Consider the following 12,396-nt stretch of genomic DNA (forward strand, 5'->3'; position numbering starts at 1 on the left):
CCTGTTTGCATGACCATTGAGCGTAGGCGTCACCCTTTTTTAAGGTTTGGCTGGGCAGAGGTTTGTACGACCCGTAGCTATATACGCCTCGGCTATCCCGGGAATGTCAAAGTGGAGGCCCCCGGATTGTTTCACGCATCGTGCAGTTTCTTAACGTGCACCCAAACCAATGTGAACATGGCGGGGTTCTTTACAGCGAAAATCTTTACCTCTGGCCCCTCTGTGCATGCCCTGCATGCATTCCCAGAGGGGGGACCCGGGCCAGGAAATGTCCGTGTACAGAAAACCGGGTAGCGAGATAAGACGCGGCGATAAAGTTTCATAGCAGAAGGCGTTCCACGGCGTGAGCTAAATTCTACAGTAGCGGGAGGTGATCGTCAACGCCAGTACAGCGCAGATGAAGTAAGGGAGTGGATGAATGCAGACAAACGAGCGAACAGACAGGCGGCGAAATCCACCATAGTCGCCAACTCCCATTACACGGCGGCAGGAATCAGCAGCGGCGCAACATGTAAGAGACAGATCGAAGCCATTGTGAAGCGCTAATTATCATCCTCATCATCAACAATAACAACAACATCAACATCATCATCAGCAGCAACAACAACAACAGCAACAACAACAGCTATTCAGGTCCACTGCGCTGAGAAAGCGTTCCACGCGGCAAGATTGCTAAGCCCTTAGACAAAGCGGCGAGGAAGAAAGTGTCTCGGGCGTTCAATTTGCATTAAATCGTTCGCATTTACAACCCATAAGGGTTTCGGTGTCCTCGGACCTATCTTTCGTGAATGTTGGCCACCCAGCAAAACTTGAATTTTTTCACACCAGAGACAATTTTTTCACACCAGAGACAATTTTTTCACACCAGAGACAACGTCTAGAAGGCCTAATTTATTCTGTGTTGTTTGTTACGAACGATAAATGGGAAGTTGAGCAGTTGGTGCAAACGTACTGAGGAAAGAACTGGATCGCCCGCCTCCCCAGTGACGGTGACGCCGCCGTGAATGCCAGCGTCCCCTGCTGAGTATACGCGCTTTTAACTGGCGTTTAGGACGCAATTAGGGGTGGTGGTGACGTTTCCATTCGTGTGCATCCTCCCGCCTGGGGGCAGCGAGCTCTCTGCCGAGCGCAGTGAGTTCTGCCAAGGACGTGGGTCGTCAACGTCGGCACCACCAGAAACGCTGGCCAATGCGGTGGCGGCGGCTAGTCCACGGTGGCCATGGCGGCGGCCCGTTTTGCGCTTGTCCTTTCGGGTGCGCGGAGGCGGCACCAGCACGTACATCTCCTGTTACGGCATCGTGCTCACCTCGGCACGGAAGAGCGTTACCAGGGCCCGGGCCATGCTGACATTGTCCTCGCCTGGGTTGTTGTATGTGCCAATGTTATTGAACATGGCGCTGAAATCCTCGATGCACTCTTGAGCTGAGGAGTTGCAGTTTTATCGCCGCTTGCGGATGGCTTGCAGATCCATGGGGCGGCGGATGGACTTGTGGTAGTTGGGAATGTTCAGCTTTGCCCCGTCCATGGGGCGCCTGAAATGCCGAACGAGGCGATGTTTACACATGGACTTCATCACCACAGCACGCCAGTGTTGCGGCTGGTTGGTCGTGCGCTGCGGCCAAAATGCAGGAAGGAGGATAGGGCGACTGCACCACCCCGTTGATGAGATCCAGGAACTGTGCCTCGCGGCCCTGGTTGCGGCCCTGGTTCCATCTGGTTGCGGCGCAGCCATTTCGTTTTGACGGCTGTCCCTTTCGCAACAAGCTTCCAGGTTTCTAAGCGCGATTCTGGCGGTTGGCCAGCGCGTCCTCTTCTTCCTCACAGGCTAGAATGGCAAGAACTCGAGCACCGAGACCTAATTGCGGGGTAGAGGAGTAAAGCTGACCAGACGTCAGAATTGCTTCTGCGAGCTGCGTGCATGCGCACGTGAACATGGACAGGACAGTGAAGGGAATGACCAGGGATGGAAATGGAATGCGCCATTAACACCGCTACGAAAAAAGAATAAAGAGGTACCGTTCGCGCTAGGGCTGTCGCGGTAGACATGTAAATACATCGTCTCGCTTGCCCTGCCGCCACGTAGCAATATTTAATGCGCTGATGCTTACTTGTGCTAAAGTGAACACGTGAGCTTTTGCTGCGGCTTACTAAACCACAAAAAAAAAAAGAGATGAAGAAGGCGTCATAATAGCGTGTATTGCACCTCGCATATTTTTTTTATGTGGTCCCACAGTGGCCCAGACATTAAAAGAACATTTGCCTCTTCCAGCTCTCTCAAAGCGTTTTACTCCGTAAACCAAAATAACTAGTGAGAGAGAAAAAAAGCCTGTGGAAATGGGAAATCATATAAGAAAAAGAGGGTTTCCCAGAGTGTCGTAGCCTGAGGGAGGGAGGGCGGGCGGGCGGGAGGGGGTTTGGTGTGAGAACTACACCCGAAATTTTCTGAGCGGAGGATTCCCCCCTCTGTCCCCTCCGCGTTTCGGCCTTTTTTTCGTCGCAGTGTCTACAGTGCCGTCCGACGGCACTCTAGTTGATCGTTGCCGGCATGGCTAGAGTGCCGTCCGACGACATTCGAATATTTAATACTAGGCTAGCACCACCCAAAGAGTCTGTCGTTGTAGTGTAGAGGATCCGTCTTAGCTTATTGATTCCCGATTCGGTGGTTCGACGCCGGCTCGGTTTTTTGTTTTTTTTTTTCATTATTTATTTGAAGTGTAATTTTTGTGCCTTAGGTTATTTTTGGTGTTGTAAATGATTTCTTTGTGTGCGTTAGGTTAGCTTGTGTTATGTTTAGGTTAGGTTGCCTAGCTTTATGTTATCTAGAGCGATGTACTGCCAAACGCGGCAATTTTGTCATAAAACGCCGGTGGACGTCGATATAGCGGAGTGCTTATAAAACCGTCGGACGGCACTCTAGACACAGCCTTTTTTTCGTCCACGCAGTTCACACTCCGCATCTGTATATTATTATGTAAAAACAAAATAAGAGAATTAGATACGAAAATTAAAATGAAAATGAAGTGATGTTTGCGCGCAGGCTATCTTTCATTTCAGGATTTCCTTTTTTTTTTTTTTGGCCGGTGGCGTGTAACACCCGCAAAAAAATATTTCTGGTCACGCCACTGGTTTCCCATGAAAAAAGCTCACACTCTATGCTGAGCTGAATTAACAGAAACTGCGCAAAATGTAGTTTAAATTCAATGAGAAAAGTAACTGGTTTTTAAGACTTCGGAACGCTGTCTCACTGAGAGTAATAAACCGAATAAACCGACAAGCGACCGCTGAGACTTCAGGGAAAAGCCTTGGTTGACGAAGTTATAAATAAACGATTTCTCAGCGCTTTCCTCCCCTGATTTCTTTGCTTGCTTTAGTATTCACTGGAAAATCCTCTACACTGGAAGTTCCTCCAGCGCGGTTATATGACGCATCACGCGTTAATAGTAATGTCGCTCACCTCTCCTCGCAGCTCTGTCGGTACGCACAGGAGTGGGCCGATACGCTGGCCAAAAGGGACGCGTTCTCTCATCGCCCAAACAACAAGTACGGCGAGAACATCTACATGGCCTGGTCATCGGACCCGACCAAGGAAGTGACGGGTAGGTAACTTCCCGCTTGCCTCTCTTCCTGATGCTTTTCCGTCCAAATAGCCCTTGCTTAATCGACCCATCCATCAGGAGTGGCTGACGGATCGCAGATAAAATTACAGCGATGGCTATAGGTCCGACGCCGGTTAGCTCTTCCGCTTGGCCAAGAACACCAGCTGGCTGTACGCAGAAAGCGTTTGAAAAACCTGGCTTGTACGGCCAAATCACAAGCATTCCCACAAGCATAATTCCTGTGGAGGATCCAAGAGGGAAGGACGACCCAGAAACCCGTTCTCGTAAGACGATGGAACACACTGTAAGCGAGGCAGTGGGCGCAGCTTCGTCTTCCTCTTCACCCCATCGCCCTCTGCCTGCGCCCGTCTCCTGCTTTATTTATAACAAGTTCCGCGTTATGTTTCTGCCGCTGATTACACATTTTTTAATGCGATAGAAGTCACGTCCATCTCACATCTGCAACTTAAATTGACTCTCCCCCCCCCCCCCCCCCTCCGCAGATTACTTGCCTTTCAAAGCTCGTGTTGTGGTTCCAAATGTGGGACACCTGACAAGAGCCTCGGAGGAGGAAAAAAGAGGCGTGTCCTTCCTCTCCCCTCGCCAGGTTTTTGTAGCGTGGAGTCTTGCTCCAACAGCGTCTCCGTAACATGATATCATCATCCTCCACAACATGTGCGGGCACTAATGCTGTCGCGACGGTAGAACGGCAGGGTGTCCTCCCACTGTCACAAATGCTCGTTGTTCGCTCGTGCTCAAAATTTCTCAGAAAGGTTGCATTTCGGGGTAGGAGGAGGAATAAACATTTATTCAACTGTATTAGTTCCGTTATGGGAGGCCTCCTTAGTCCAGGAAGCCTTGGTCCTTGGCTGCCCGGCGGGCCCTGTCCACCAGTCGTTGCTGGTCTTGAGGGCGTGAGCTGGTCAGCTGGTCCTTACAAAAATAGGCCCCGAAGATTAAAAAAGGCTGCCAAGGGAACCTCCGAATGTAATAAAAACGAGTTGGAGCGCTAAAAAAGGGACATATAGTGAAAGCTGTTGATGCCGTAGCGAAGACCGTTGCATAATTAGGCATGCTCAAAAGCAACGATTAAATAACGATGTTTTGTATCCTCACGTTAAAGAAAAACCGAAGTAGAGTGTCAGCAACGTAAATCGCATCGAGGGGAAACAAACTCTAAGTTTTGCAACTAGTCACATTTTAAACCATTCATTAAGTGCGCGTATATTACATGAACGAACGTATTTCACGAAACGACATATTTTCCAGGAGCATATGATGAAACTTTGAGGTAACTGTGCGGTTAGTTTGCCGTGATTAATGCATTAGGAAAAAGGATAATCGTGGAGGCTACTGAACAGGCTGCTATTTGTATTTGTAGTGCTGTTTGGAAGAAAAAAACCTTCTAATGAATAAATTATGCTTTACATCATCAGTCGCGTTGTTTCGATTTATTTTATTACAGTGGTAACCTTAAAAACAGCTCTCTTGTGATTCGTGTAGATAGTTGGGTCGCCTTAATTCGAAACTGATTCTTGGATGCAAAGTCAGTACAATTTTTGCGCCCCTCACCATGTCTCGAGGGGAATGCACTGCCCTACTGACTCCGAGATGCACAATCAGTGCAACCGAAATTGTTGTAGCAGGCCCTCTTATCACTGCTTGCGAACGAACCGGAAATCGTTTCAGGACGATGTGGATGTGACCCTTTATAAATCAACTTCACCATCATCACCTTGACGTTGTCACCATTATTATTATCATCATCATCATCAGCAGCAGCAGCAGCCTATTTATGCGCACTGCAGGACAACATACTCTCCGTGGTTTCGCGGCCACCTAAATAAACTTGAGTGGCCACTACGCACGATCTGTATACAACGCCAGGGTCTCAGATTTCACTTGTTTTTGGTGCGTCGGCAGGTAAACTAATTACTACCCTTGGCGAGCCAACTTTTATGGCGGTATTTGTGACTGGCTAGCAGGCACCGCCAGCGTGCAGTGGGCGAGAACGAATGGCAACGGAGTGTTTTAACCGTCCGTATTTTGTCTGTGGGTTCCCGTTGATGAGGATGGCAATACACTGACTGCCCCGAACGCTTCTGCAGCGCTCTACAAGCAGGCCCAGCTTGTACAACGCTCAGCTCAGCCTAATCAAATGTGCAACGCGTGGCATTGGACGCGTGTCGGGGGCACGGGTGACAATAAGGCGCCCCACCGTGCGCTCCTCTTGTCCGCAGGGCGTGAAGCGGTGGACTCGTGGTACAGCGAGATCAAGCAGCACCAGTTCGGCGGCGAGCCGCGCAGCCTGGGCTCCGGCCACTTCACGCAGGTCATCTGGAAGGGCAGCACCGAGCTGGGAACGGCGCGAGCGCGCACGGCCACCGGCAAGCTGCTGGTCGTGGCCAACTACAACCCCGCAGGGAACATGATCGGCAGCTTCGCCCAGAACGTTCCGCCCCCTAAGAAGTAGGCGCGCTGTCCCCTCAAGACGGAGCCGCCGTGACCGACGGGACCGCAGCGACACGACTCGCCCAGGCTGCAGGCTTGATATAAGATTGCGAAACCCTCCCGCTGCCAGTGCCATCCTTCTTCGGAAGACCTATGCATTTCTTTCGCATCTTCGTTCGCGTAGTAACAAAGTGCTAAATATTTCGTGCGGTGGTTAAACCAGCAGTGGTGATAAGTTGATCAAAACAAATTCAGTGTTGCACAGGGTCCAGGCGCCTGAAGCTCTGATAATTTTTTTATCGTTGCAAAAGTATTTGAGTGTCTCTACAAGTCGCAACAGTTGGTTCACGGAAGTAGCAGCTGCGGCGCAACTTCGCGCTTCCACAAGAGGAAGTAACGTTGGGAACAAAAAAAATGTGTTCAGGTCCCGACTACTGCGAAGAATATAAGAGCAGTCGTCAGTATTTACAACGTGTCAATGTCTTGAACTCTATGTGCGAACGCAGTATTTGTATACGGTAATGTGCTGGCGATTAGCGGGTCTATGTCTGCCACTCTGACGTGTGTTGCCCAAGCTTGTCGGCTTCGGACGTGATACTTGCTACGCTTTTGTAGGCAGTTTCAACGTGTTTCGATCAAACATTGTCACCTTCCCTTTTTAATACGTGGGTGCCAATCATGTTACCGTTTCACTCGCCTTCATGACGCAGAAGTTCCGATTTGATAGACAGAACTGGAACAAAGCTCAGTCAAACCAGTTCGTCCTGAAACGGGTGCAGTCAACTTTCTGCAAAAATGTGGATATCTTTGATCACCCCAAGAACTGGTTTGTCACTGAGTTAGGCGTACAAAGGCCTGTTTCTGTGTGCTGGTGGTTATAGCGTATATTCTACATGTTTTCACCAGACTATTTTTATTAAATATATAATTTTATCAGTCACACAAACACACCTATAACGTCTGAATAAATCAAAAGTGTGGTGTGGAAACATAGCAATGATGGTAAACAAATGCCAGAAAATTCATCTTTATGCGTGCATTTTTGAACTGCGGTGTTTTTTTTTTGTTTTTTTTTTTGTTTTATTATTTGCGCTACGTTCCTTTGGAAATCGATAACTGCATGTCGTCGAGATCCGGGCTAAACATTCCATACGCCAGTGATTTCAGTTTCTGACCCTTAGTTACGGTAATAGTTCAACATAGATTGACTCTACCGTTGTGTGTGTGCATTGTGAAGCTCTATATCTATCAATAGCGTTATGCAAGCAAGCGACTTAATATATTCGGAATTTGCATTTACCTTATCCACCAGAGCGGATTGGTGACTTGTCCCAAGTTCGCAATGAATAAGCTCGACTGACAGGTTTGATAGATACTGCAGCGTGTCATCGTTAGAAAAGTGAAGAAATATCGACGTTGATAGCCTCAACTTTTGGCATTTTTCGGAAATTTGTCACCTTGACCGGCAATTTTTATTACCATTATATATTGCATCATTTGCTTTTAACTGTTACACATAACACGTTGAGTATGCTCAGAGGAAGTGATACAATTGAGAGCCAAACTTGAAAAAAGACCATCCTCTGGTTATGATGGCGAATTCACGAATTCATAAAGTCGGGCATAGCCCCCCGAGGGTTTATGGGACGCCGTTCCCGTGGAACCAATGTGAGGTCAGCTTTTACAGTGTTTTTTCTAAACTTGTGTTTAGTCTCAGATGTCACCACTCTAGAAGCTGCATTTTCTTTTGCCACGCGCAAAAGAAGCACTTTCAGCCACGCAGATCATGAGGGTAAAAAAAAAATTGTCAACACATCTAAATGGAAAGGCCTTTCCAGTGCGTCAACTATATACGCGTTATCGTATGTTCTAGCACTCTTGTACAGGTGCCGTCAAAAGTAACTGGAACCAGTGGCGGTCCCAAGGGGGGGGCGAAGGGGGCGATCCCCCCCCCCCCCCCAAACAGGTCATCAGCTTCCTATTTTTTTTTTGTTTTTTTTAAAGCATTCCACTTGCGCGAGGTTAAATCCCGCTTGTGCGCGGCCGTAAACATGTTGCGATTATCAGAAATGCGGGCTCGAGCCAGCCGTTGCACCGCCTAGGGGGCGCTAGAAAGCACTGTGTCGCCAAGTGATTTGTGCGCAAGCGGGTTACACCACATACGCGCACATGTCTGCATGTTTATCACTTGCTCCGCAGAATTTGCGCAAAAAGGAACCCCCCCCCCCCCAAAAAAAAAAAAAAAAATCGCCCCCCCCCTAAAACCAATTTCTGGGACCGCTACTGACTGGAACACGGTCTTGTAAATTTGCCGAAATTTCTTCTTCCGAAAACTTCCTGGCTGCATTGGTGTGCGTTTAATGGAGTCCTCCCTAATAGAAATAGCTTCCTGGAAACCGGTAACAGCTGTCATAAAGCCAGTAAGACAAATATTTCGTGATATTGACAAATCCTTGTTCCAATTACTTAAGACGACACCTGTACATATTACGCTTGAGCACGCAGAAACTCGCCCAAACTCCGTTCCAAATTGCAGAGATAAAAAAAAAATTCGCGTGTATATATAAGCGTCATGTAACTAACGCCTGACGAGAACGACTATACTAACGCGACAAACCTTGCAGCCCATGTCACTTATGCAGTACAAGCAGCAAAGGAAATCGCAGAACTTGAGCGACGGAGGCTGACGCAAAATTCCACCGGACATTGTGGAACACGCGGAATTGTCGGAAGGGATTTTCGTTTTTGAAAAAATTCACGACCCTCCGAGTTTGGTGTAGGTCCGTAATATTTAACTTGATGGTCGAGGTCAAATTTACTTTCATGTCTGCCTTTTTTATGATCCTTGGACGCTTTTAAGGTCCCTCTACACATGGACGAGTTCCGATTTAGATACGTAGACAGGTCTCAGCCAACAGTTTTGTTTCGTTTTAGAGAATGGGAAACATGACGCAAGCACCACTGAACAAACGAGCGTACGCTGTGAAGAAAATGAACGGGAGAAACTCGCCATGCACGGGACTACTTTTAAGGCCAGCCATATAGCATGGAAAGTCTATGTCTATTCCTCACTATGGCGCACAGCATTCCTTGTTTATGCCCACGTGATATAACCTGTGCACAACTTCATGGCTTGTTTTGATGTATTGTCACAAACCAAAGAAACCTGTATTCTTTTTATTTTGTTTTTTTTAAATAAACTTGTTTTGTTGCATCAAGCTGGGATTTCGTTATTTAACCACACGCCCCACCATTTTTGGCCGATGCAAGGCGGTTGGTATTAATTTGTAGCAGAATTAGGCGACAACGCCGTACTAGCAAATGGTCCCGTACAGACTTGTACGTGTTACTGAAAAAAAGAACCGATTACAATTACTGCTAATGCATTGTAACAATTAATCAATTACAATTTCAATTACAGCCGCCAAAATTAATCGAAGAATTACTCTAGAGCAATCGATTACTATCCACGTTACTGTTCATACTTTTCTTATTACGACCCACCGCGGTGGCTCAGTGGCTAAAGTGTTGTACTGCTGAGCACGAGGACGCGGTTTCGATTCTTGGCCGCGGCGGCCGCTTTTCTGATGGAGGCGAAAAGCATAAACGCCCGTGTGTACGAGATTTCGGCGCACGTTAGAGATCCACAGGTGGTCAAAATTGATCCGGAGCCCTCCACTACGGCGCGCCTCATCGCCTGCGTTGCGTCGGCGCGTTAAATCCTACAAATCAACGAATCTTTTCTTATTACGGTAGCACGTATATACACATATATCGTTATATAAATAGCTAGGCCTTCGGTAAATCGAGTCAGACCAGTCGGCGCCTGCACGTACTCCTCATATTTTCGTCAAAGGTAATTTTGACGAAGTACTCCAGCATATCTAACGCCGCTCGCAAAAACAAAAATTCTAGAGGAATATTGTAATGGGTAATTTCGCAATCGATTACAGGGGAAAGGCATTTAAATTATAAGGTTCTTTACTCCATAAAGGAAGCACTCGAAGTAATCGATCATCTGTAACAGGCTACGTACAAGTCTGGTCCTGTCAAATGATATAAGACGCCTTTTAAAAACTTGAGGCACTGGTAGCATGTATGGTATGCCCGCAGTTCCTGTAGATAGTTTCCCGGCAGTATGTCGAGAAATTCTCGGTACACGCAATGCATTGCTTGCACATGACGTCTCCACCGCCCCTTCTGGTGCACTGCTCTCAGCTTTCTCAGAGCTGTTCGAGGTAAGAACGGCAGATGACTTCACAACCCTCCACTGTGCACGCAGTGCTCCAACATGCGGCTTCACTGAACCCATTGCAAGCTGTGTGTACGTATACAGAGCTCACGTGGTTATGTTTGTACTGCTCGATCTTAAAAATCAGCGAAGCTAGACCGGACGTCCCCGAGCTGCGACAGGAAAAGCGAGGCCAGAGAAGCAGGGAGTCTGAAGGCGGAGAGGAGGACCTCGGTTAATATTGCACTCTGCTTTTCAGCCACGCTGAATTGTCCCGGCACGCCCCGATAAGTTGCTATGGAAGCGAAACCCTTGTTTTCGAACACGGAAGCCCACCTCGCGGATTTCTTCGTTCGGTAACCGACGACTGGCGCTCATTCCACACTTAACTCGCTATGCACGGTAGCATTAAAAGCCGTTAACTTGTGAGCTGGAGAGATCCAGCAGGTGGGGCGATCTCTTGATTTTTTAAGCTGTTGTGTTTTTGCCGACTGGCATTCCTCCCACCTGTAGAGCTTTTTTTTTTTGTTCTTGTTTCAGTATTTCGCTGATGTAGTGCTGAAACGTGTCGTCTGCAATAAATACACAGCTGAAAGAAAAAAAAAGAAATTGGCAGACAGTTTGGTTTTGTCAGCCACGGAATTGAATGTTGAGGTTTTGCGTGCCGAAGGTGCACGACCAAGATTAATTTTGACCGCCCGGAGATCTTTAACGTGCACCGAAATCTCGACTCACGGGTGTTTTTGTTTTTCGCCTCGGCCAGAAAAACAGCCCCCGCGACCGCTATCGAACCCGCTTCCTCGGTCCCAGCAAGCATACATTCCTGCTTACAGAGCGTCCTATACCCCGCGGATATGTGCTACTCTGTGGTCTCCTTTGTGACGGGTGGTTAATTGACCCTCGTGGTCGAACACGCGTACGTGGACCCTCGCGGTGCTTGCGCTCAAGCGCTGTCGATATGTCATTGCGGATATATGTGATTTCTGTGGGCGCGTATCCTTTGGCAGCAGCAGTTGTCGAGTATGCGGCTGACAGGCCTCTTTGTAAGGTCTTACGATGTCGAGCAATACCCACAGCTTGACGTACAATGAGTCTTCTTTCCAAGGGTATAATGTTGAAGACGTTCAACCTCAAAAAGTGACTTTAGGCCTAACGTCTTGTGTTTTGACCTAACGCTAGGTTGAGCCTAAGTTGAGCCTAACGACGCGCCAAGTAGCGTATACTCATTGCACGTCGAGCTGCGGGTACAAGTTGAAGTTAGACCTCAAAGCGCAACGCTAGTCGTAACGCCGCGCCGTCGCACGCCATCGTCGCATAACATCACCAAAAGAAAGTGCAGCCCCCCAAATGCTCGCATGCTACGCAACATCGCGAGACTCCGCACTTACCTCCCAAACGCTTCCATTGGACCTCCGCCCACACGGGCCTTGAGGGCAACGAGGCAGCTCATGAGCTGGCCTGAGAACTTACCAACCAATCAGGCGTCAGATCATCCTACCACTCACTAACCACCCTTACTTAGTTTTCAAGATGTTTTAACTCACTACAAGGACACAAGACGGATTTACCCCACCCGCACATCCTACTCCCTCTGTACAAAGCTACCTTATTACGGCAAATCCAGACAAACACCCTCTTTTCCCCAGCACTGTACAGCAGAACACACCCTCAAATATACAGCCCGCTTTGTCCATCCTGTGGAGTCTGGCCAACATGCAACACACATAATAGCAGTGCCCCACCATGCAGACCAACAATTTTATTCATGAAGAATCAGACTGGGAGGCGGCACTGCTCAGCCCCAGCAAGGACATCCGGATGGCTCTCGTGGCTCTGGCGATCCGGGCCGGTCCTCTGGTGCTCTAGCGGCACCCGCCACACCAATCACCTTCATGAACGGCACGGCGACAGGCGCCGCCGTCGGGTCCCCTATGGACTTGGCCGCCGACCTTGTGGGAAACTATTGGGCCACTCAATAAAGTTCTCTCTCTCTCTCTCTCTCTCTCTCTCTATATATATATATATATATATATATATATATATATATATATATATATATATATATATATATATATATATATATATATATATCAAGGTTGCAGTCGTCATTGCCAGTGC

General features: G+C 48.1%; 1 protein-coding gene across 4 annotated transcripts in view; it reads left to right on the top strand.

Moving 5' to 3' along the window:
- LOC144149071 (Golgi-associated plant pathogenesis-related protein 1-like) overlaps positions 1-9,265 on the top strand; it is a 102,762-nt gene extending 93,497 nt beyond the window's left edge. For all 4 annotated transcript variants that reach the window (XM_077680616.1, XM_077680613.1, XM_077680627.1 and 1 more), the window contains exons 4-5: positions 3,467-3,596; positions 5,837-9,265. In XM_077680616.1, coding sequence (XP_077536742.1) covers positions 3,467-3,596; positions 5,837-6,069 — 363 coding nt within the window. In that variant the 3' untranslated portion in view covers positions 6,070-9,265. The remainder of the gene's footprint in view (positions 1-3,466; positions 3,597-5,836) is intronic.
- Positions 9,266-12,396: the final 3,131 nt, after the last annotated feature.

The sequence above is a fragment of the Haemaphysalis longicornis genome, unplaced genomic scaffold (genome assembly GCF_048455015.1).
Source record: "Haemaphysalis longicornis isolate Haplotype H1 unplaced genomic scaffold, Haemaphysalis longicornis Haplotype H1 scaffold_1, whole genome shotgun sequence".
In the NCBI taxonomy this organism is placed as follows: domain Eukaryota; kingdom Metazoa; phylum Arthropoda; class Arachnida; order Ixodida; family Ixodidae; genus Haemaphysalis; species Haemaphysalis longicornis.